The following is a 26,954-nucleotide window of genomic DNA, read 5'->3' as shown; positions in this document are numbered from 1 at the left end:
CCCTCTGGATTTTTCTCCCTCCTCTCCACTTCTGAGAGTGTCCTTGGGTTTTTTCCTGGCTGTTGATTCCAGTTTGGGATTTTTTTCTGTTGTTGTTCTTGGTTTGGGATGAGACTGAGCTCATCTTTCTGTTCCGTCAGCCTTTTTTCTGCGATCCACCTCTAAGCAATAACGAACACTGACATTAGACTGAGCTGACAGGCCGCCGTCATGGGGGACATGTCCAACAGCGATTTCTACACCAAAAACCAAAGAAAGGAGAGCAGCCATGCGGCTGTCTTTGGCTGCTCCCTCATGGAGCTGCGCTCGCTCATGGAGCTGCGCAGCACGGAGGCGCTGGTGAAGATCCAGGAGGACTACGGGGACGTGGAGGGACTCTGCAAACGGCTGAAAACCTCGCCCACGGAAGGTGAGTCGCACTGTTCTGGTGTGTGTGTGTGTGTGTGTGTGTGTGTGTGTTTTACAGAGTGTACATGGGTACACCTCTTTTTGAGCTTGTGGGTATATTTATGTGTGTGTGTGTGTGTGTGTGTGTGTGTACCATGTGTACATCATTGCTCCTGTGTGTCTGTTCGTGTGTGTGTGTTTTCATGTGTCTGCGCATGTGTATGTATGTGTTTTGTGGGATTATGTGGTTGTATGTGTAAGTTTGTGTGCCTGTGTATAGTCATGTACTTATGCGCGCATGTGTGTTTTATAGCTTATGATGTGTTTTTTTTCTGTTACCGTATGCACACATGTACGTGTGTGTATGCTTGTGTGCATGTGTGTGTGTGTGTGTGTGTGCGTGCGCACAGCCTCTTATGATGTGTCATGTGTGATATTACAAAGTCTCAGGGAACACCAGGGGAAGAAATCTAAGTGAATTTTCATGGCATGTATTATGGAATATGTTGTTGCACTACGCATCGATTCTGTATTTAATTTCCATGTCACATTTACGGGACGGTGAAATAATTTTTTAAAAGCGTGCACAGACAAAACACCGTGCACCAGCTGCAGACACACACATGAGCGCGGCACCAGGACGGGGCATGTAGTTTCCATATAAAGACTGTCTTATCTCGTGTCGGGCAACTACAGTGTTTGACCTGTTCAGTATGCAGGATTTCTCAGTGGGCAGTTTTAAAAGACCCCACCCCAGCTCACTCGCTGACCTGACAGCCAATCAGGCGTGACGTCATTAGAGAGCCGGTCTCGGGGGAAGCGAGGCAGGGTTGAAGCGTTGTGGCATCTCCTGATGCGGGCCGGACTCAAATCAGGAGAGCCGACTGAACTGGGAACCAGGAAAACCAGCAGCATTTCTTATTGTCCCTTTTCATTTCCAAAGGTTTGGCTTTGTGTGGAATGTTGGATTGTGCACGTAACTCATAGGCCTTCCTTGTTTCCACTCAGTTTGTTGGGTGATGTTGCTGAGTTTAATTGTTGTTTATTTTGTTAATCTTGTTGTAGTTTTTGATTAAACCAGTGCACAAGAAAAGGGGATCATAGAATAGTAACGTGGGGGCCGTGGGGGGGGGGGTTTGAAAACCCACCGTATCGGAGAGGGGCCAACATGTCTGTTTCATCACATAACCTATGTTGTTAGTCAAATCCTTATTCAGGATCGTACTATTGAATTGATGTACCCGTACCCACATTGAAATCTGACATCTTGACCGACCACTGGATGTTTTCTTTAAAATCAAACTGACTTATTGGTAAATGGACGGTAGCTCATTTCTACTCTACCGACTACTCAAAGTGCTTTACAGTGTGCACCTCTCATACACCCTTTCACACATTGATGTTGGAGGCTGCCGTGCAAGGCACCAACCTGCTCGTCAGGAGCACTTAGGGGTTCAGTCAGTACGTTTACATGAGCTTAGAAAAAGTGGATTTATTGTGTTAGTCCGACTAAAACTGTACTTTTAAAATACATGTAAACATGTTAGTCTGACTGAAATTGTACTAAATCGAATTTCTCAAAGTCAGACTAACACACCTAGATAATGCAGTTGGGGATCAATTTACTCTGGCATGTATACACTTCAATCGCCCCCCAGACTGGTCTAGGCATTCTGCGCATGATCAATAGTTCCCGCAGCGGTCTTTCACCCGGAAGTCGAACAACGTAGTGTCAACAGTAGCAACATGACGATTGCAAGAGCAAGAACCATGCATTTCTGGACAGATGAGGAGACAAACTTTATGTTGTGTCAGCTAAAGGAGTTGAATATCCTACAGTACACGGATGGAAGGAGAATGTGGAATGGCGAACTATTGTTTGTCGCTTGTTTGGTATGTGACGCAATAGGTCAAGTGGAAGAAGGTCCAATAGCAACCAGCTGAAAGGGGGCATATTGCCGCCTACCGTACCAGGGTCGGACATACTTCCGTCAATAAATCGATTCTCCTCCGGTTCTTGTATACTGGGACAATGACAGTAGTCCAATTACAGGGGCTAATCGAGCTATAACCGTAGCTCAACTCAACTCTGCACGTAAACGCAGTGATTGTCTTGCTCAAGGACACTTTGACATGCTCTCTGGAGGAGCTGGGGATTGAACGACCTCCTGAACCATGCCACCCTGTAAATGAGAAAAGAGGAACTTTGTTAGTGAATATCCAACACATGACATCATGTTGACATCATCCACTGACATCAGGAGCACGGACGAGAGTTCACACAGGCTCTTTGATGACATCAGAAGGCGTCTGAAACATGATAGGCTGACAAACAGAAATATTATATTTCGCAGCTTTCTTGTCCAATAGCGTGACTCTTAGGTCAAGTTAGTAGTCTACACCTAATATCGCGATATTATCTTTGTGATACTGTATCCATTCTCAAAATCACCATATCCATTTTTAATTGTTTACATGTAAAGGTTTGTGACAAATATTTTGTGTTGTGTGTAACCCCACGACTGCTAGATAACAGTGTTGTAATCTACGTATCTTCAGCCATTTGACTCTTCCACTCCAACCCAACAATGTAAAATGAGACAGGACGTAGCATAAGCACAAAGAACACAGGCCTATGAAACCAAAATATATGACCTTTCTTACAGTATCGCAATATATCACCTTTCTTACAGTATCGCAATATATTGCGATATATTGAATCGTAACCCCTGTATCATGATACGTATTGTATCGCCAGATTCTCGCCAGTACACAGCCCTATTACCTGCAGCATACGTTTAAATAACAAAATGAATACTTTCAGTATAAAGTTGCTAAATGCAAATGGTTGAATAGATATTAAAGCTGGAATGCGGGACTTTTACATATAAATGAATGTCAGTGATGTTCAAGCCCTTGCCAAGCGAGTTCACACAATGATGAGTATGCCTATCACCACCAGGTAAATCTCCCTGTATTTCGCAGTATACTGGAGTTTAAAATCTGCTGTCTGGAGTAGGGGTGCAATGAATAATCGACGTAGTCGACAAAAATCAATGACCAAATTAGTTGCCAACGAATTTAATTGTCGGTTAGTTGGGTGACGTCATCGCGCGTGTTTTTTGCGCCGACTCAATGCTCTGACATGATGCAGGCATTACCGCTTACTGGACTTAATTGAACAATAGAGCAACGGCAACACCTTCGCGACCAAAAACATCCAAAGTGTGGGAGCATTTCACTCTCAACTCAGCCAAAAAGGTTGCAAACTGCAACATTTGCAAAGCTGACCTTGCCTGGCATGGGAGCACATCCGTTATGCTGGAGCATCTGAAGAGGAGGCACGTTGGCTCTCTGTGCGATGAAGACTCGTCTCGGTAAGTTAGTTAGCTAGTTAACTAGCTAGTTAATGTTAAAAGCCATGTTACTTCACATTATGAGCTGTAACGTTTTCTATTTTGAAATACATTTTCTCTTGATCAATGAATTGCTAATGGCATTGAACATACATAGTAGCTAGCAAATAATAACGTATTATTCACAACGATCCTGTTCACATTCCAAATGTGTCCTAACCATATTAAAGGGTAAAGACTCGCGCACTCGCTTAACGATGCTCCAAAAATACAACGGCAAGCTATTCAGTCATAAGCTCGGTTAACGTTTCGACCACACATATTGATTGTTAAAAAGATCAGATAGCCAATTGTGGTTGGAACCAAAGCCAACATACGCAGGGAGCCCCAGGCCCGAGTCTGAGATCCGCTGACTTAACGGGTCTTGTTGGTCTCTTAAATGCTGAAAACGTGTTCCTTCCTAAATGCCAGTCTTACAATGATTCGTTTCGTTAAATTCTGTGTGTGATTTTAACGCGTGTTGTATGTTATCCAGCTAATTAAATCATAAACCTAAAGACTCTTAATTCGTTTCTTGAAACTGAAAATTCTGCCGTTTATCCCAAAATCGGGATTATAGTAGCATTATCATATCCGTGATGAAGCATGGCCCAGGTAGACATTCACGCCCTCTTGTTTATTTCTTTTAAATTTAGATGGATTGTTTGATTTATTTGATAAAGGGAAAACTGCTGTAGTTTTGTTTTATTTTATTGCTGCTACTTTGCTTATCCTTGGTTTTAAATTTTGACAGAAAAAATTGATATTGGAAAGGAATTTTTATTTATCTTTTGTATCAGCAGGAAATTTCATTAAAATATGTATTTTTGAATGACGTATTCATCTTTATTGTCTTTACTTTTAGTTATCACATGCCTAAAACAACCTCAAGCTAAATTTAAAAGCTGATGGCTAAATAAGAGCCATTGAGTAATTGTGCGATTCATAATCCGAATAGTCGATTATTCGTTTCAATAATCGATAGATTATTCGACTATCAAAATAGTCGTTAGTTGCAGCCCTAGTCTGGGGCGACATTCCTGCACTGCATTCCTGCACTGGAAGTGATGGGTAGTGATGCGTTTTATGTCAGCCATCAAATGATTGCTTTGCCAGAGCTGAACTTCCATGAGACCATTGCCTTGTTCACATGCCTCTAATTGGCTTGCCTTCACGGCTTTGGGCCAGAAAGCTTCCAGGCTTGGAAGCTATGGCTGAAAACCCTAAGAAGTGTCCAGGAAATGTTTCTGATGCTCCAGAGAAGAAAAAAAACCTCGGCATTCAGAGGAAGGATTAAAATTTAAAAAAAGAAAAGAAATCGACGTCAAAGACAAACACGGATAACCATAGATGTAGCTTTTCCTCGTTGGAGCGCTGAAAGAAGAGAAGTAATTACTCTCGCTGCCAGAAGGGGAAGACAGAACATCCGGACTTCAGGTTGAAATATGAATTACAGTCGAACAAGATATGAATTCTGACTACTACCTCATACAGTTTAACTAGTTGATACCACTTCTTGCCACCTTACTACAGCTTCTCCTTCTCCTTCTTCTTCTTCTTAGTGAGTACTAAACAACACAACAAGGTTCAACACACCAATCAATACAACATGCAAAGTAAAACATTCTACACAACCATGAGCAGATCAGACAGTAGTCTTTCATCTCCGGCTGGAGACACTGATGATCAGCTAACAGCAAGGATTGGAGAACATGGACAGAAGGAATAAAAATAGATGTTCGGATATTCCGAACACAAATCGCAGGATATGGAAAACTATATCAACCCAGAAAATAATTTCTTCAACATCATCAACAACAACTGTCTATACTACACTGATGATCAGTTTAACATGATAGTCAACTCAGATCATAAAATTTCAGTTATCCACTTTAACAGCAGAAGCCTGTATGCCAACTTCCAAAAGATCAAAGAATGTCTAAGTCACTTCAAGAATGCATTCAACATAACAGCTGTATCTGAAACATGGATTACCCTGAGAAAGGTGTTGACTTTGAGTTAACTGGATATGAACTGTCTAACAAGAACAGGGGGGACAAAAATGGAGGGGGGGTGCTTTGTATGAGAGCAACAGCCTCAATTACAAGATGGTAGAAGTTATGTCAACACTGGTGATGATGTGCTGGAATGTATCACAATTGAAGTCTGTATGGAAAAAAAGAAGAATGTAATCGTAAGTTGTACATACAGATCATCAGGATCAAATATTGAAATATTTAACGACTGGCTAGAAGAAGGATATGTTCATATGTGGGGATTTCAGTATAGACCTGTTAAGTCCAAATAAGCACAATAAAACACAAGAGTTCATTAACACAATGTATAGTTTGGGTTTATATCCTAAAATCACTAGACCTAGCAGAACCACACCACACTGTGCCACCTCAGTAGACAACATATTCACACACACAATAGAAGGACACAGTGAGAGCGGGCTTTTAGTAAATGACATCAGTGACCACCTACCAGTTTTTACTGTCTATGACTGTAATTTTAGAAAGAACTAAGTTCCCAACAACATTAAGAACAGAGGAATCCATGAATGCTTTCAAAAATGAATTACTAACACACAACTGGAGTATTGTTTACAAAGAAAAAACACTGACAAAGCTAATGATGCATTCCTAAACATATTTCAATACTTATATGACAAAAACCGTCCAGTAGAACAATTCAACAGTAAACAGAAATATAAAGATAGTCCATGGATCACAAAGGGACTACGTAACACTTGTCATAAAACAAAGCTCTATAAAGAATTCATAAAGCACAGAACCGTTGAAGCAGAAATACAAAAAATAGAAAAACAAGCTAACAAACATTATGAGGATATGCAAGAAGGAATACTACAAGAAAGAATTAGAGACCAATAAAAGCAACACCAAAGGTATATGGAATGTGTTGACTAGTATTATTAGAAACAGCTCAAGCTGCCCTCAGTACTTTACAGATAATGATAAGACTATAAATAACATGGAAGATGTGGTCAGTGGCTTCAACAGATTCTTAGTAATTGTGAGCACAAAACTGGCAGGAAAAATCAATGACACACAAACAATCACAGAGGAGAATGACAGTGAATATGGGGACAGAAATCCAAGTTCCATTTTTCTTAGAGCGGTGGAAGAGATGGAGATCATGGACGTTGTAAACAAATGTGAGTACTGACAGGAATGATATTGATATGACAGTAGTTAAGAAAGTAATCAATGGTTTTGCAAAATTACTAACCCACATCTATAACATGTTCTTTCAATCCTATAAAGTTCATAGCAAGATGAAAATCACAAAAGTAATACTGTTATTGCTGCTAGACAAATCCATTGAGAAGCACAATCTGCTGACCGATAGCCAGTACGGATTTGGACCAAACAGATCAACATCTCTGGCACTCATTGAATTAATTGAAGAAATAAATAATTGCATAGATCAAAAAAAAATTGCTGTGGGAATATTTATAGATCTAAAAAAAAGAAGCTTTTGACACTATTGATCACAATAATTATTTGACAAATTGGAAAGGTGTGGTATCAGAGGGGTGATGCAGAAGTGGTTAAGAAGCTATTTAGGTAACAAGCAGCAGATTGTAATGATAGTCATCGTCATGCATGGATATTACTTGTGGTGTACCCCAGGGGTCGGATTTAGGTCCAAAACTGTTCATTCTGTACTTAAATGATATATGCAAGATATCAAAAATGTTGAAATGTATTTTATTTGAGGATAACACAAATGTATTTTGTTCTGGTGGGATTTACTGCAGCCTTTGGAGGTGACCACAATAGAAATGGAAAAATTAAAACGATGGTTTGACAGAAACAAATTATTCTTAAAGCAGGACAAAACAAAGTTTATGTTGTTTGGAAATCATAAAATAAACACCAAAGTAAAAGCGGTGATAGACAATGTCCAACTAGAAAGAGTATATGAAAATAAATTCCTCTGTGTGATACTAGACCACACAATCTGCTGGAAACCTCACATTATATGTGCGAGCTAAGCTGGCAAGGAGCATTGCATCATGGGAAAAGCAAGACACATTCTTGATCATAAATCATTGTACACTCTGTGTTGTTCATTTATTTTACCATATCTGATCTACTATGTGGAGGTATGGGGCAATGCCTACAAAACCAACCTACAACCATTATGTATACTACAAAAAAGAGCCATAAGGATAGTCAACAATCTAGGATAAGGTGAACACACCAAAAAGCTGGTTTTAAAGTCAAGTGCCTTGAAGTTCAGGGATTTAGTAGAATTTAACATCGCACAAATAATGTTCAAAGCAAGAAACAATCTACTACCCAGTAATACACAAAAAAATATACTCGCATAGAGAAGGGGACTATAATTTGAGAGGGAATACAGGGGACCGGAGAGTGTGCTCCAATTATCGGGGCATCGCATTGCTCAGCCTCCCTGGAAAAGTCTATTCTAGGGTGCTGGAAGGGGGCTCTGTATGACTGTCGAACCTTGGATCCAGGAGGAACAATGCAGATTCCGTCCTGGCTGTGGAACAACGGACCAACTCTTTACCCCTGCGGAAGTGATGAGGGAGGCGTGGGAGTTTGACCAGCCAGTCTACATGCGTTTTGTGGACTTAGAGAAGGCTTACAACCATGTACCCTGGAGCACTCTGTGGGGGGTACTGCGGCAGTATGGGGTACCAGGGCAGTTGCTACAAGCCATCTGGTCCTTGTATAACCAAAGTTAGAGCTGTATCCGCATTCTCGGCACAAAGTTGAACATGTTTTCAGTTGGAGTCGGATTCCGCCAAGTTTGTCTCATGTCTCTGATTCTGTTTGTGATATTCATGGGCAGGATCTCAAGGCGCAGCCAAGGTGAGGAGTGTGTCCGTTTTGGGGACCTCAGAATTGCATATCTGCTCTTTGCAGATGATGTGGTCTTGTTGGCTTCATCAGAATCCGACCTCTGGCGTGTACTGGGGCGGTTTGCAGCTGAGTGTGAAATGGCTGGGATGAGAGTCAGCACCTCCAAGTCTGAGGCCATGGTTCTCTACTGGAAAATGGTGGATTGCTCCGTCGGGATTGGGAATGAGGTGTTGCCTCAAGTGAAGGAGTTCAAGTGTCTTGGGGTCTTGTTCATTTAGGTCCTTGAAAATCCCATCTTCTCTTGTCACGGCTTTCATCCCAACGATATACGTCTCCTCTGTTCCCAGTGATTGACTAGAATCACTTGAGCAATTTGAAGTATTCCTCCTCCTTTTGTGATTTATGAACCCTCTCATGCCCTCATTTTCATTTCCAATTTTGCTCTCTTGACTCTAACACCATTTGTGCTGTGACCTATTCCGTTTTCTCTTACTCCCGCTCCAGCATAAGAATGGATTTATCCTTGGAGCACTGCAGTAACGCATTAATGAAACTGAATTTCAAGTAGAAATAGGAATTTCATAATCATTAATTAGTCATCTCCTTGTCACTCTTTTTCATCAAAACACAAACCCACTAACTCCACCCACCTGCTGTAAAGCAATAAAACTCAAATGAAGTTGAATTTCGTATAAAGATCAGAATATCACAATTTTTATACAAATAAATTAATTTTCTCTTTCTGATGGGTGGTGTAATAGCTTGAATGTGGAGTGTTATCAGTGCAGAATGCCCCACCAGCACACACGCTGAGGCAAACTCACATAATGAGCCCTGCCAGCTCCAAACACTCCATGACACAACAAGCCGTATGAAGCACCTTGTAATGCTGAGTGATGAAGCCAGACATCTCAAGTCGCTTGAAGACGTCTTCACATTTTACTGTTTTAGAATTGATTATTATCTGTGCAAAAACCCATATGAATGATTTTAAACAATTTTCCATGTTCCCATCTTGTCTCCTACGACCACAAAATAACAAAATAAATAGAAACCACAGAGAACATCTGTCAATGTACATGAAAGTCTGAAAGACTTAATAAATTTCTAATAAATACTTAAAAAACATCTAATAAAGAGTTAATGAATGTTCTAACAAAGACCTGATTATCCAGAAGCTTCAGGATATCACACAGTGTGTGTGCTATGGATTAATTATGTCTTAGTTTTTGTTGATTTGTAGCATGTGCATGTTTGGTTGTTTGAACATTTTAACCATTCAGTATTTTGAGCATGTGATACTCCACTCTTCTTGGGGGCTTTGGATAAGTGAGGTGATGTGGATTTACAGTGAGTCAGTCTTATCAGTCATACAAATTTAAAAAATGTAGATGGACAGCTGGTGGATGCTTTCTCCTATGCACGTTCTACCTAAAAATACCTGCTCCTGGTAGTTTTTCCTTAACCCTCCTTCAAATCATACCCACATATTATTATCCATCCATGCTGGCTGAAGGCCAGCATATGTGAATTTGGGCCGTCTCAGACGAAAGATGACTAAACGTGGCGAAATCTTTGGTTGTGGCTCCACTGTGAGACAGGTTCAAAGATGGCCGTTATTTCCATCTTGCAACTGAAGAAAACCAGGGACAAAAGTCTGACCTTGTCCGAAATTTAGGAAGACCATCTCACAATGTGACTGCTGCTACGACCTACGTCTACTAACCCAGTGTTTCCCAACCCAGTCCTCAAGGACCCCCTATCCTGCAGATATTCATTGTAACCCTGTATAGGTAGCCCTGCCTGTACTTAGTCAACCATCATCTCACAGCACTTAATTATGCAAGGTGTGCAAAATCTGACATAATTCATTGCTGATTGGTTGAATAACTACAAACAGGTACCTATTCAGGGTTGCAAAGAAAATCTGTGTTGGGATGAAAAAACTGTGTTGGGAAACACTGTCCTAACCAACCAATAGAAGTGCAACACGAAATGATGCACTGTTCAAAGTGACGCAGAATCTTTGCTGGCGCTAAACACAAACAAACAAACAAACAGACTGTTAGCATCTGTGACCCAAATGCGATGGATTCAACAACATGAGCTAAAACGAGCTAACAAAACGAGCTAACAAAATGAGCTAGATCTATATGGGATTCCAATCGAGTTGTGTCAACAGAAGCCTTGTTTGTATAATTTTTTCCAAACACATGAATGCGGCGACTATTGAAAGGACTCGATTCCTGCTTGGCGTCGTGTTGCTCTGCCAGCGGCGTAGATTGAGTACGTACGCTGATGTGGCACGCGCGCTGATGACATTTTTATGGACTTGCTTCGTAGCCTGTGATTCAGGAGGTGTATCGTACAGTGTACATACATCACACTTGATGTGATGTATGTAGACTACGATACACCTCCTGAATTGCAGGCAGCCCATGTTTATTAGAGCCATATCACAGTGTGGCTTGCAATGAACTTATCCATCCATCCATTATCTGAACTGCTTATCCTGCTCTCAGGGTTGTGGGGATACTGGAGCCTATCCCAGCAGTCATTGGGCAGCAGGTGGGGAGACACCCTGGACAGGCCGCCAGGCCATCACAGAGCCATAGGATTGCTAAAATCGCACAGTCTATAGGAGGCTTAAGTGGGGGAAAAAAGTTGACATAGTATCCTGTGCTATTTGCATTAGTGGTCCCGTGTGTGTGTTTCTACTATATCGTGTGCCCTTGTGCACTGTGTGGGCAGCCTACACAACATATGCTACCTCAGAAATATGATCATGGTAATTATCTTCGAAGGTATTTGATATAGCCCACGGTCATCATGCGGTGTGTATGTAATGTGTATGTTTCTCAGGGGCCCCTCTTCCACAGCAAAAGGCCCTCAGTACGGTTGACCTATTGGCCTCCTACTGTGTAACCCACCAGCCCCTCTGGAGATAATGACTGTACACCAGCAGCTACATCTCATGTCAGCATCATAAGATGGCAGCCCAATAAGTATTGACATGTAGCTAATGATGAAATCTATTTCTATTGTACCGCATGAAATTATGTCCCTGAGATGGGTCACTGTGCCCGGAAAATGCAAATTGTGTTGTCTTTCTAATTGTCAGAGGACATAGGTAGTGTTCGTTTTAATTAATATTTGTGTTCTTAACAGCAGTTGACAAGTCATAGACAATAGTTGTGCAACAAAAGCAGCATCGAACCTGAATAAACACATGAAGGACTGAAGAGATTATCACTTTATGTAACATACACATATATCGAGACATACAAAACCACAGGTTGTGGCAGTGCCACAAAGTGTGGAGTTTGTAAGACTAGTTGTGGTCTAAGTAAAGGACGCATCTAAATTCAGTAAAGTTGGATTCAGACATTTCAAAATGAGCGATTAATTCTAGAGATGTCATGAAAAATATTACTGTGGTGATAATGGGATGTATGGACTGCATTTTATATAGCGCTTTTCTAGCTGCAGCAGTGCTTTATAATTGATCAATGTCTCACAGTCACTCATACACCGCCAGCAGTGTCAGCCATGCAAGGTCATAACCAGCTCATCGGAGCAGTTAGGGGTTAGGTGTCTTGCTCAGGGGCACCTCAACATATTTGCAAGGAGGAGCTGAGAATCTAACCAGTAGTTGTCTAGTTACCAGACAACCTGCTCTACCTCCAAGCTACTGTCGCCCCTGTCATAGGTTATGGCAGTACTGCAACCTACTTATAATGCAATAATACACATCAATAAGCTCGTACTGCTTGCACAGCCATTTTCGACCCTAGAGATAAACTGACATATCCACTCCCTCGCTAACCCCGTCTGGTCTTGCTCTAGGATGATATTATCTACACAGGGCCCAGTAGGTTGTTTCAGGGTGAAGGAGCAAGCGTTTCCCCCAGGCAGCCAGCAGGCAAACGGGGAGCAGTCATTCGGAGGCCAGATGGGAGCGGGAGGGCCGACTCAGGCCCAGAGGGACAGGGGAGGCAACGGAATGGTCAATGGGCCCTGTGGCTCCTGGCTTGGTTCTGGAGAGTACAGGGAGCTAGCTGCTCACCGCATAGCCTGGTCCTCAAGGGTGTGTAGGGAAGGATGAGTCCTTAACAGTAGGCGCCATGGAAGTCTTAGACGGACTCTTGAGGCCTTTTATAAATCCTGTCGTGTAGTGAGATGGGAAGGGAATGGGTGTATTGACTGCGGTTTGTGGAAAGCTCCCGCAAAAAAGGAAGAAGGAGATGTGAGGATCAGTACTCTGTTCTAGAGGAGATTTCACACAGACTATGGGCAACCTCCAGAACTACCTGATGAAGCTTTCTAGATAATGATCTCGTGTCTTGCTGGAGGAAAATAGGACAAAATAACTGATGAGCAGAAGAGCAGAACGTAGGAGATGTGTTTGTTATGAAGGTTGGACTTTATTGTAGAAGAGAAACAAGTGACTTTACTGTAGTTCTGCATACAGTCCAGAGTGCTTTGTGTTATTGCGTCATTGTGCTTGTCTTGTGTAATGCAGGCTTTACTGTGTGTTCAAAGGAATGCCAGTCAGTTTAGAGAAGGTCAGTCCGATTTGATAAAAATCTCCACTAAGCATTGAGGGGAATATTCTGCAAACTGTTCTAATGAGCTCTGTCCCAGACATGCGTATATTTTATTTACATCCCTGTGACTTCTCACATTAAAGTGCTGTCAGTGTTCAGACCAAACTCTATTGGAGCATAGGAGGATTTATAGATTCCAGCAGTATTCCTGTTGAATGCCATGACCGGTCTTGACTAATCTAGTTCTCCTTCTCATCCATCCACCACCTCTTAAAATGTATATCCTGTCATCTTCCTGATCTCGATTATAATTTAGAATTTTTTTCCCCCCAGCGCTCCTTTTCTAATTTCAATACAATCTCAAATAACCTGTAAAGATCATAATTTTTCTTTAACTTGCTGACACTTGATTTGACCAGTCTAAGTCACCTCAAAATGAACCAGTGTCACCAGCAAGGCTTTAGTCAAAGACCACCATTGTCAACACCAGGACAAGAAATTGAGACCGAGTTAAGTTCGAGACAAGGAAAAAAATTGAGTCCTCTCAAATAAGCCTTAAACTGCTTATTCGTGTTCCTGAATAAGCACCCAGTCATTTTTCCTGGCAAAGTCCTTCCAGACACCCTACCATAACCACTCATCGTGTATGCTCGTAGAGTAGCTTTTGTGTGAAATACGGCAGCTATAGGTCATATCCAAAAGGACTTTTTTTTTTTTACTTTCCCCCCCTTTTTCTCCCCAGTTGTACTTGTCCAGTTACCCCACTCTTCCGAGCCGTCCCGGTCTCTGTTCCACCCCCTCTGCCGATACGGGGAGGGCTGCAGACTACCACATGCCTCCTCCCATACATGTGGAGTCACCAGCCACTTTTCACCTGACAGTGAGGAGTTTCACCAGGGGGACGTAGCGCGTGGGAGGATCACGCTATTCCCCCCAGTTTCCCCTCCCCCCCTGAACAGGTGCCCTGATGGACCAGAGGAGGCGCTAGTGCAGCGACCAGGACACATACCCACATCCAACTTCCCACCCACAGACACAGCCAGTTGTGTCTGTAGAGATGCCTGACCAAGCCAGAGGTAACACGGGGATTCAAACTGGCGATCCTTATGTTGGTAGGCAACACAATAGACCACTACGCTACTGGGACGCCCTCAAATGGACATTGATTAAGATGTATATCTTTAAGATTGTAGCTTTCAGGTTGCTTATGTTTAGTCACTCAACAGTTTTGACAACATTGGTTCAATAGGTGAGGTACCTTCACCTGCACGTTTCTGTTACATTTTGCAGCTTTTTAAATAGTGTGTGTGTGTGTGTGTGTGTGTGTTTGTATACACACAGACATACTATTATACGTATATAACGTACATACACACACACACACACACACCACACACACAAATACATACGCACATATGTATATATATATACGTATATATATATATAGCAGCCCTGTGATGGCCTGGCGGCCTTTCCAGGGTGTCTCCCCGCCTGCCGCCCAATGATTGCTGGGGTAGGCTCCAGCACCCCTGCGACCATTAGAGCAGAATAAGTGGTTTGGATAGTGGATGGATGGATTCTTTCCACATTCTATTTCGTGTAAATAAACTCTAAACTCTAGAAAGACGACAACATCGAACAACATGCGGTGTTTCTATTTTGCTGTGTCAGTGGAAACAACCAGCTGGGCATTGACTTGTTTCTGAATGTCTATCGTCCTTCCTCCCCAAATCCCACTTCATCCTGAAACAACATGCTTCAGCAGTGCCTCATTTGCCCATCCTTAAACTACCCTATCTGCCCTCCACATCCCCCCTCCCACATCCTCCTATCTCCTTCACCAGCCTTCATACTCTCCTATCCTCTTCATACTCTTCATCATCCTCTGTCTCTCCACCCAGCTGTCTCTCCGCTCTGCTCCCATTTCTATTTTGGTGCCTTGCCGGTGCAGTCCCAGTGGGTCGGTGTGCAGCCTGGTCTAAATGGACCTGCTCCACATCAGTAACCTTCACTGTCTCTCTCCTCCATTCTCTCTCAAAGTAGCACACACCATCTCCAGCCCAGCAACTTTCAAACTTCCGGATTGGTTTAAGATACAGAAGAGAGTAGAACAAAATGGAACAGAACTCTGGTGTACATAGATAGGGCTGCAACAAACCATTGTTTTCATAATCAAATCAATTATGAATCGACTTTTATCAACTATTAATTATGTTTCAATTAATTGATTATTTTTTTGGATTTTGTTTTTCCGGTTTTTGCTCCCAACTCTACCCTGCCGATCAAGGAGGGCTGCAGACTACCACGTGCCTCCTCCCATACATGTGGAGTCACCAGCCACTTCTTTTCACCTGACAGGGAGGAGTTTCACCAGAGGGGACGTAGCATGTGGGAGGATACGCTATTCCCCCCAGCTGCCACCCCCCCACCCCCGAACAAGCGCCCCAACCAACCAGAGGAGGCGCTAGTGCAGCGACCAGGACACATACCCACATCCGGCTCCCCACACGCAGACACGGCCAATTGTGTCTGTAGGATTGTGTCTGTAGGGACGCCCGACCCAGCCGGAGGTAACACGGGGATTCGAGCCGGCGATCTCCGTGTTGGTATGCAAAGGAATAGACCGCCATGCTACCCGGACGCCCTTACACTCGCTTGTTAACAGGACTCTCACATGAATGAATGAGTAACAGGACTCGCTCCTGTATTCACAACGCTGTCAGCCAGCGTGTAGTGGCACCATATTTGCTCTTAACGGGAATTTTGCATTTTGAACATGGCGTGGGTGTAAACATGATGTCAACCAATATGGAGGCGGCCCTTCAAGTTTGGCTTCTTTTCCTGAGAGACACCAGCGAAGATGTTTTTGAGACTTCTCCAGCAGCTATGTAGCAAGAAAGACTTTCTTAAGCATATCAGTCAGGGTTGTCCTTCTGAATTTCCTTACAGTTGAGCAGTCTGCCACTTCCACCTTATAAATAACAGATAATACGCATATCAGCTAGCAGTTGTCAACTGCTGTTTCTGTCCTCACACACACACACAGCCAAACTCATTAACATAGAAACCAGAGTGGACCCAGGAAGTGTCGGTGTGTCTCCAGCAGGGTTCATTACTACCAGCTGTCCCTCTCGCTGACAGCCACACTGCATCTGAACCTGACCCGGCTCAAACCTGAAATGGGAAGGACAACCACAGTTAGCATTGGCATAAACAACGCAGAGTAGTTTTGATGCGATGCAGAATAGAATGTTCTAGATTAGTAAAACAAGTGAGAAAAGAGAAATGCTGAGAAGGTTTTATTAGGGAAACTATGAAGTAGATCCATGTAGTCTGAGTGACTGGAGGCCAAAACTATTGTCCCTCCCACCGTCTGTGGACTAATCTTTGTTAAAGAACACACTTTCAGCTTAGTAAAAACACATCAGGAGACAGACTCACATCCACTGTGTTGTCTGCAGTCAGCTTATTCTGCTGGCTGTGTGAGGGGAGGTTGAACTTCAAACCAGCCAGTAACAGAAGCAGAGTCTCCATTAGAGTCTGCTGGGCCTGGCAACAGCACCTATAGCAGGCAGGACTAGAAGAAATTCTACAAACGGTCAGTTTTCTTTGAGGTTTAAAAAAAGATAACAAAATGGGGGCGTCCGGGTAGCGTAGCTGTCTGTTCCGCTGCCTACCGACACAGAGATCGCCGGTTTGAATCCCCGCGTTACCTCCGGCTTGGTCGGGTGTCCCTACAGACACAATGGGCCGTGTCTGCGAGTGGGAAGCCGGATGTGGGTATGTGTCCTGGTCACTGCACCAGCGCCTCCTTTGGTCAGTTGGGGCGCTTGTTCAGGGGGGAGGGGGAACTGGGGGAATAGCGTGATCCTCCCATGTGCTACGTCCCCCTGGTGAAACTCCTCACTGTCAGGTGAAAAGAAGCGGCTGGTGACTCCACATGTATGGGGGGAGGCACGTGGTAGTCTGCAGAGACCGGGACGGCTCGGAAGAGTGGGGTAATTGGCCAGATACAATTTGGAGAAAAAGGGAGACCCCCCCCCCCCCCTGCAAAAAAAAACCCCAAAAATAAATAAAATTATAATTATTATAATAATGAAATAACAAAACCAGCAAATCCCCCCTCACACACACACACCATCAACCATCTGTTTTGTGCACATGTATGTATGGATCTGTAACTAGTGATTTATGAATGTGCTTCCATTTTCATCAATGACATTGCCTTGTGGTCAAGGACACAGTTTTATTGGTGGGTGTAGGTGTGTTTCTGTGGGGTGGGGGGGATCCTGGTACTGGCAAAAAGGAATTGCATAAAAGGAGATGGAGACTGGCGGAAGATAAAACAAAAACAAAGATAAAGGGAAGAGGATGAGAGGGAAAGAAGGAAGAGGTTGGGATTTTTATAGCCGCCTCTATTTGAGCGCCATCTTACATAAACCAGATAGTGATTAATGGACAGCATGAGGACCAGATTAGTTCTCTCTCTTTGTGGAAACATCACCAGGATCAGGTTCCATTTCTCCATCTTGCTGGATCTACTCTACCTTTTCTGTCTGTGTTCACATTTGGTTTTATTTTTCTGTGAATTGTATCACTTCACTGCTGTTTAAACGTAATCCTCCGCTCATCGCCTCCTTTTCGGTTTCTTCCTCCTGATCATAGTCACACCGGTTCTCCTTTTTCCTTCATTTCTCTTACCCCCATCATCTGGCTGAGTCTTCGATTCAGACCCCCCCCCCCTCTGTCTTTATCCTCATGCACACCCTTATGTTCTCCTCCTCTCCTTCTGTCTGCCCTCCTTTCCTCCATCTATCCTCAGCCCATCTCTCCCCTCCTCCTTCTCTTTCTGTCCCTTCCTGATGATTACACTAACCCCCCCCCACACACACACACTCTCTCTCTCTGTTTAGAAACAGAGCAGATACTTTTGAATTGTAAACAGCTCTTTATTTCAATCAAATTGTCAGCTTACAAACGAGTACTTCACATACATCCCCAGCATACCCAAAACTGATCATTCAACATCTCCAACATACCCAAAACTGATCATTCAACATCTCCAACATACCCAAAACTGATCATTCAACAACAGCTCAAAACAGAAAACAGATAAGACCCCTTTTATCTGAGCTCTGCTGCAAAAATCAGCTCATCCTCTACGGTTGAACACAGCACCCCTTTAGAAATCAGATGGTTGTGAATTTGTCTAGATCGTTCATTGCTCTGTTAATTATTATTATATTAATTATTATTTTATGTTAATTATTATCATATCTCTTAATTAAAATCTACCCATATTCTGGCCTTGACCATCCTGGTAAACAAGAGTTAAACTTCACATTCTACCGACTCAGTTCTTTTTTTCCGGCTCACATAAATAGCCATTTTTGCTAATGTGCTAAGATTTTCATTGGGAGTGATGAAGAAGGACAGGATTAGGAACGAGTATATTAGAGGGGCCGCTCAGGTTGGACGGTTTGGAGACAAAGCAAGAGAGACAAGACTGAGATGGTTTGGACATGTGTGGAGGAGAGATGCTGGGTATACTGGGAGAAGGATGCTGAATATGGAGCTGCCAGGGAAGAGGAGAAGAGGAAGGCCAAAGAGGAGGTTTATGGAGGTTGTGAGGGAGGACATGCAGGTGGCTGGTGTGACAGGAAGATGCAGAGGACAGGAAGAGATGGAAACGGATGATTTGCTGTGGCGCCCCCTAACGAGAGCAGCCAAAAGTAATAGTAGTAGTAGCAGTAGTAGTATATATGAAACGTTGGCTATAATTAAAACCAAGAATAAAAGTCTGTTTGTAAATAATTTCTCCAGATGATCTAAATAATTTCTCTAGAAGCAGTCTTAACATTCTAAAAAAACGATGGAACTCTGTTTCTCTCTCGGCACAATAGGGGCAGTTGTCATTCACACTAGGCTTTAACACAGAAATAAAAGTATTGACAGCCACTGTGCCATGCAAGACCCTCCACTGTGGATCGTCAGCTTTTTTCATTAATGGTGGTTTGTATTAAACCCTCAACACTGGTTTCACATTCTCTCCCAAGCCCAGCTGGGTTCTCCAGGGTGTATCAATCCGACCACTCAGTTTTCTTTTTTTTATTCAGGATTTTAATCATCATATTATACATGACCCTACCTTTAAGTTCATTTGGACCCGAGTTAAAAGCACGTCCCAAATCTAAAAATGGACCTGTGCAATTTTTCAAATCCGGAATTTTTCAAATGGGAATTGGATCTTCCATATCAGAATGAATAAAACCACTGCAGTATGATGATAGAAGTTCGCGTACTTTATCTGCGAGATTACCATTCCACTTAGACAGCAGCTGACTAATGAGGCGTGTAGATTTCACTCCCAGGTGACATGCTAATGCCGCAGCGTTGTCAAGATTGGGCCCAGCCAGCTCCACCATCTCACCCAACATGACGACCTTTGCCTGGCAGAACAGCTTTGATACAGTGGGTCCGATGTCTCAGGACCTGTCTGTACGTCCATCATATATCAGTGGTTAAAAGCCAATTCGGAGTGTCAGAACAGCCCATTCTGACAAATCAAATCAGTTTTATTTGTATAGCCCAATATCACAAATTACAAATATGCCTCAGTGGGCTTAACAGCAACACAACATCCTGTCCTTAGACCCTCTCATCGGATGAGGAACAACTCCCTAAAAACCCCTTTAACAGGGAGAAAAAACAGGAAGAAACCTCAGGGAGAACAACAGAAGAGGGATCTCTCTCCCAAGACGGACAGCGTGCAATGGATGTTGTGTTCTCGCAGTTTACATAATACAACTTTGAAAGAGGATAACAGAATTATAATGGACATGAAATTTATGAAGAACATGATGCACAGGATGACAAGCAGTGTCCTCATGCCAACAGAACAGTCCAGGACCTAAGCCGTGCGACCAGCATCATCAGTTAAAAAAAAATGTCCTCCTTGAATATATTCCACATTCTTATGAGCCAACAATAAAAACCAGGTAATCTGTTGAGGTTTGGGTTCTTAAGATCTAGTAAAAACATAAGCAAGTCCAAGTCCACAAAAACGTTGGAAGTATTGCACTGGCTACTGGTCTCCACATTAAGTCTCTAGGCCCAGTGAGCAATCTGAAGGAACTGTAGATGGAAGGCTGCACCGCATCAGTCCTTCACCACTTTGGTTCTTAGGAAGGTAGAGCACACTGAGGATCCAGTGCAGTTTGTCCCAGAAAAGGTTCACCAGCACAGCCTGAATCTTGGCCAGCAGGTTGGTTGGAGGATCAACATGTGTTAATCGATGCAATAGAGTTGATGACACCAGATGTTGATTACTAGCTTGTGACCCCTCGATGACATTTTTTGTAAAATCCATTTCCGAACACTGTAGAAGGGAATGATCAGGGAAACCAACTGGAGTTATGTTACATTGTTTAAATACATTAAAATGATGTTTGAAACAATAAAACAGATCAAGCCTTGCCATGGATAGCACTATATCCTTCGGATGTGTCCATGTATATTGCCTCGGGTTTCCGTAAAAGGCTCTCCAAACGTCTTTTAGGTCGCATGATTTGATTAAACATGTGAGCCAATTAAGGGATGCAGGATGTGGTTCCTGGGGATTTCTGTCTAGCTTGTTATTTTCTGTACAGTTCAAATCCCCTCCCAGAAATAAATTCTCCTCACTGTCACATTTACTGATTACATCACATAAAACGTCCATTAAAACTAGTCTTTCGGGGTCAAGGGTTTGGAACATAAACAATTTTTATATTTTCATATTGTGCTCTTACTTTCAGGAATCAACCTTTGACTGCTTCCTCTACTTCAAGAGAACATGGCATACAATCTTTTGAAAAAAGAATCCCAACCCCACCACTAATACTTTATTTATGATGGAGTCATTTTTCCAGTCCATTCCTTCTTCCATTCAATTTTGTTATCTGGGGTGCTGTGTGTTTCTTGCATAAGCAAAACATCTCTTTTCTTAAAATCAACCGGTTTAAACACAACAGCTCTTTCATCTCTTCGCTTGCTCTGCTCTGATTTAAAGTGCCTAATTTTATATTACACATACGGAGAATGGAGCTGAGCTGTGCAAAGACCAGACCTACACTAACCAAAAAGATATAAGTGTAACAAACTTGTCTTAATCATCTTCAAATTGTTTCAGTCTGAAGATTTCCTGTTGAATAAATGTGTTTTCCTCCAAATCTCCGATTTTTTTATTAAACGTGCGACTGAGTCAACAAAAAGCTGCAAGTCTGGAAAGAAATGTTCCACCTTGACTGCCCTCAAACCCTTGGTAACTTGTGAAAACTTCCCGATCTTCAGGAAAGCATAGCTTCCTTCTGTATCCATCTGCATCTGCGTGTGGCGTGGAATTTAATTCGCGGTCACTTCCCTACGTGTTCTCAGGTAAAGAGGGAAGCTTTTTTCCCTTTTGAAACCCTCTTTGCTTTTGAATTACTCTGTCTACTCTCTGTGGGCTTCCTTTTAATAGACTTTTTCATCAGTTCATCATCCCAACATCATATCTTCCCCTTCCTCCAATACAGACTCTGCAACTCTTAATAGCAGTCTGCCCTATTTGCTCTTTGAAACTACTATTCATATCTCACCCAGCCAAATTGCTACGCTCCTTTTTCCTCACTGTTTTCTTTTTTCTTTTTACTCTTCATCCTCCTCTACCTGCTCATCCTGGCCACCAACTTCTCCTACCCGCTCAAATTCTCTTACCTTCTCATTCTGATCACCTTTTTTTGATCTGTTCATCCTGCACACCACCCTCTCCTACCTGCTCAGTCTGTCCGTGTTCCTCATCTTTTCCATCCTCGATCTCTAATTGTTTTACAGCCTGATCATTTTCTCCTACCCCTTGCTCCCCAGCTTATTGTCTCTCCTGTGCCCACCCAGCAGCACCATCTCCAGCTGCTCGAGGCAGCATCGGGGAGGAGTGGCCCTTGAGGCGCAGACCTTCCCTCACTCCTTTATTAGACCTTATTAAATGCCCCTCTGACCCACACCCAAAGTATTTCATCATACCGGATGTTACAAAAACAATGTAATCAAACTCGTCGAGTCTGAATTCAAGTGCTAGATCCAAATCCTCTGCATTATTTTTCAGAATCAAAAACTTGTCTGCGATGAGACAGTACGTGTTTCAAGAGAGCAGACTTGCGACCCAGAGAGTTATTGGGGATGCTAGCTGGCTGTGTTTTGCAGGCTCCTTTTCTGAAGCTGCATTTCTCATGAACGTGGGAGCATTAGGAATGGTGATTGTCTTGGCTGGACCAACCTGTGGCAGAACGGGAGTAAATATGTCCTGAATCACCGCACCACTTTCCACAACCTGGTTGACTTGATCAACACTATCAAGAAAAATAACTACAGCACTGTTCATCCTGGATGAGATTGTATTCTTTCATATCCCACATGTTCCCATACTGCCAAGCAGCAATCCTCCACCGAGCACTTGACCAACAGGGAAAGTTTAATTGTATGCCGACATGTCAAATTGTCGAACCCCATTCCTTCACCTCCCACAGCAGGCATACTGCCCTGCTGGGCTGATAGCAGTACTACCAAACTAAAGCAAACAAAAGCAGCCTCATTAGCTTGAGTGAACATTTCATCTATCGTGAAGTCTAACAAAAGAGACACTGCAGAAAAGAGTGTAGCATGGAAAAGTGTTGTGCATACATTTATATATCGATTGTCATAACTGGATTGCACTTTTAGCAATTTTATACCACTTTTTACCCATATTTGGAATGAGCTCTATAGAACAGCATACCAACTCTGTCACCATCATGCAAAGAAGGGACAAAGATGTTGCTGCGAATGCATTTGACCACAGCCGTCACCACTAGGAGGTACTAAATAAAAGATGCCAGGTTTGAATATGGGGCGCACAAGAAAAACACAATATATAAAGAACAATACTTTAATTTATTTAGCTGAGCCACAGCAAGTTTATAACGTGTAAGTCTCTCACATCTCTACTATCTTATACCCTGTTTACACCAAAGTTAGCGTGTATAAACGGGTTTTTTTTTAACGCGGGTAAACCCGCTAAAAATAGGCAATTGACTCCTCTCATAGTGCCAACAGACCCGGGTCTGACTACCAGCGGACGGGTTTGCCTTTTTTTTCTTCTTCTCCTTCTGTAGCGCGTCATCTTTGAGTTTATGATCTTCGGGATGTCACAAACGCGCCGAAAACAGGGAAGTAAACAGTAGAAAGCAGCATGGAAGCCAGAGAGACGGTGGTTAACGTTGCTTTTTTATATTTTGTACGTCAGTTTCTCTTTCAAACCATACAAACCTAACGCAAGCTGAACGATTTTCGAGCGCTGCTTGAACGAACATGGATGGAATTTGTGGCTGAGATGTCAAACAGTTGCAGAAGTTACTGACGCGATTTTATGACGCGTGGACAATGGCACTACATCATCGCGCAAATTAGCGTGTCCACCCGGGTGTTGCGTTTACGTCAGTGCTGATTGGAGGTGGAGCTGATAAATACTCGTGTCTACTGCAGTCATTTGACCCAGGAGTGAATGCTGATTGTACACTTTTACATTGACCAATAAAGGCGGATGTTAGCGGGTTTTTTGGCCAGTGTGAAAGGGGCATTATAAACCTTCCCTTTAACTCTTGCTGGTACCTTTCTGTTGTAAAACACTCCTGACACTCTTCTCCACCCACTCCACCCTGCCTGCACTCTCTTCTTCACCTCTCTTGTGCACTCCCCGTTACTTTGGACAGTTGACCCCAAGTATTTAAACTCACCCACCTCTCCTCCTTGCATCCTCAACATTCCGCTGTGTATCCCATTCACACATATGTATTCCATCTTGCTCCTACTAACTTTCATTCCTCTTTTCATCAGTGAATACCTCCACCTCTTCAGGCTCTTCTCAACCTGCTCTCTACTCTCGTGACAGATCACAATGTCATCCGCGAACATCATGGTCCATGGAGACTCCTGCCTGATCTCGTCTGTCAACCTGTCCATCACCATTGCACTCAAGAAAGGGCTCAGAGCCGATCCTTGATGTAATCCCACCTCCACCTTGAACCCATCTGTCATTCCAACCACACACCTCACCACTGTCACACTGCCCTCATACATATCCTGCACCACACTTAGATACTTCTCTGCCACTCCCGATTTCCTCATACAGTACCACACCTCCTCTCTCGGCACCCTGTCTATGCTTTCTCTAAATCTACAAAGACACAATGTAGCTCCTTCTCTATACTTCTCCAGCAATACACTCAACACAAACATCGCATCTGTAGTGCTCTTTCCTCACATGAAACCATACTGCTGCTTGCTCTCTTAGTAACCTATCTTCCACTACTCTTCCCTCTTCCACTACTCAGCCACTTAATTCTGTGGCTGATCAACTTTATACCTCTGTAGTTGCTGCAGTTCTGCACATCACCCTTATTGTTGAAAATCAGTACCAGTATGCTTCTTCTCCACTCCTCAGGCATCCTCTCACTTTCAAGTGAGAGGATCCTGTTCTCCTTCCCTAGTGTCTAACCTGTCATACAACTCAGCATACGCCTTTTCCTTTGCCTTTGCCACCCTCTCTGCACTTGACCCTCCTTGTACTTTTGTCTACATTCTTCATCTCTCTGACTATCCCACTTCTTCTTTGCCAGCCTGTTCCTCTGTATACTTTGCTGTACTTGCTCATTCCACCACCAAGTCTCCTCATCTTCCTTCCTCTGTCCTGATGACACACCAAGTACCTTCCTAGCTGTCTCCCTCACTATTTCTGCAGTGGTTGTCCAGCCATCCAGCAACTCCTCACTACCATCCAGCACCTGTCTTAACGCCTGCCTGAACTCCACACAACAGTCTTCCTTCTTCAACTTCCACCAGTCGATTCTTGGCTCTGCGTTTACTCTCTTCCTCTTCTTGGCCTCCAAAGTCATCCTGCAGACCACCATCCGATTTTGCCTAGCTACGTTCTCCTCTGTCACCACCTTGCCAGTTCCTTTCAGATTGTGCCTCCTACATAAGATGTAATCCACCTGTGTGTACTTTCCTCCGCTCTTATACGTTGTATTCACCACAGCCATTTCCATCCTTTTCACAAATTCAGCACCATCTGTCCTTCCATATTCCTCTCCTTGGCACCATACCTACCAATCACTTCCTCATCACCTCTGTTCCCTTCACCAACATGTCCATTGAAGTCCACTCCAATCACCACTCTCTCCTCCTTGGGTACCCTCTCCACCACTTCATCCAACTCACTTCAGAATTATTCTTTCTGTTCCATCTCACACCCAACTTGCTAGGCATATGCGCTGACAACATTCATCATCACACCTTCAATTTTCAACTTCATACTCATCACTCTGTCTGACACTCTCTTCACCTCCAACACACTCTTGACATACTCTTCCTTCAGGATTACCCCTACCCCATTTCTCCTCCCATCCGAACCGTGGTAGAAGAGATTGAACCCACCTTGCACTTGTTCTATTAGGCCCTTTGGTGGCGGTAAGACATTTATTGTGTGTCAAAGGGTCGAGGCAACTAAGTTATTAGCAACCAAGAACTCTTCTCATATATGATAACTGGGGAAGCGACTATTTCCATGAAGACAGTTGTGGGTGCAGCAGGGTGCTCAAATCAGTCTCATAATATCTGTGTATGTGGGTGGGTGTGTGAGAGAGAGATGGATGGAGCGAGAGAGAGAGAGAGAGAGAGAGGGATGGAGCGAGAGAGGGATGGAGCGAGAGAGGGAGGGGGGGCAAGTGGGCGAGAGGGGGGGGGGCGAGAGAGAGAAAGTATTGTGTGAGAGTCCAGTTCAGTTGGTGGAGGTAATGCACCTTTAAGCTGGTTTCCCAACCGCCGATAAAACACTAAAGAAGAAGAATGTGTGAGCCTGTGTGCTCACGTGGGTGCATGTCACGTGCACGCCAGGAAGTGTGTGTGTTTCTTTGTCCGACCCAGTGTGTTCAGAAACAAAGGCGTTTGTAATGCGGGATCTTTGGGTTTTCTCTGTGTATGTTTCTAGTTTCAAGGCCAATTCAAAGGATGTGCACGTAATTCAAGTAGGATAATTGCGCCAAGTTATAAAAAAGGGATGGTTAGTTGCACGCAAGACCTTGCAAGGTCTGTCTGAGGCAGTGGTTTTCAAAGTGTGAGGCCCCTCTCCCCTGGGGTCACCAAAGACTTTCAAGGTAGGCATGGAAAAAAGCAGCAGTGTTGACCCAACGGAAAGGGCAGAAAGTATGATGATGTATATTTAAAGTTGGGATTTTCTTGGGTGCAGACTCACTGCTCCCATTAGGGTTGAGAAGGCTATGTTGGCTATCCTCCTCACCTAGGTCGTCCGTCAGGACGCCCCCTGTAGGGTTTCGGTTGCGCATGTTTGTTTAAAGCATGGGGCACTACTCCATGTGCAGTTCTATGGGTCTCCACTAACTGGAGATTTTGTGCCTTTCCATTGTCAAGATCCATTGATCATCTGCAACGCCACAATGTCCCCCGGTCTAGAACATCAGTCTATTGATGAATGCAGCTAGGACTATTGCTTCCCATAGGAACAGCAGGATTTATTATGGAGGTTTACTCCTCTAGATCCGCCATGTTCTGCTCTGTTGTCTCTTGACAACGTTAACAACATTACTACGAGGAGGGTGTGGCTCTTCACCATGCACGGACGGTCATTCATCACGGAGGGGCTGTATTTCGCACGTCACACGATGCTGGGGTGTATGGAGACCAGTCTAGGATGCCAC

The 26,954-nt window shown here is 43.4% G+C and overlaps 1 protein-coding gene across 7 annotated transcripts in view; it reads left to right on the top strand.

Annotated features, from left to right (window-relative positions):
- Positions 1-210: 210 nt before the first annotated feature.
- atp2b2 (ATPase plasma membrane Ca2+ transporting 2) overlaps positions 211-26,954 on the top strand; it is a 169,634-nt gene continuing 142,890 nt past the window's right edge. For all 7 annotated transcript variants that reach the window (XM_056275412.1, XM_056275411.1, XM_056275410.1 and 4 more), the window contains exon 1: positions 211-409. In XM_056275412.1, coding sequence (XP_056131387.1) covers positions 211-409 — 199 coding nt within the window. The remainder of the gene's footprint in view (positions 410-26,954) is intronic.

The sequence above is a fragment of the Lampris incognitus genome, chromosome 2, assembly GCF_029633865.1.
Source record: "Lampris incognitus isolate fLamInc1 chromosome 2, fLamInc1.hap2, whole genome shotgun sequence".
In the NCBI taxonomy this organism is placed as follows: domain Eukaryota; kingdom Metazoa; phylum Chordata; class Actinopteri; order Lampriformes; family Lampridae; genus Lampris; species Lampris incognitus.
This window is presented reverse-complemented; position numbering and strand designations above follow the sequence as displayed.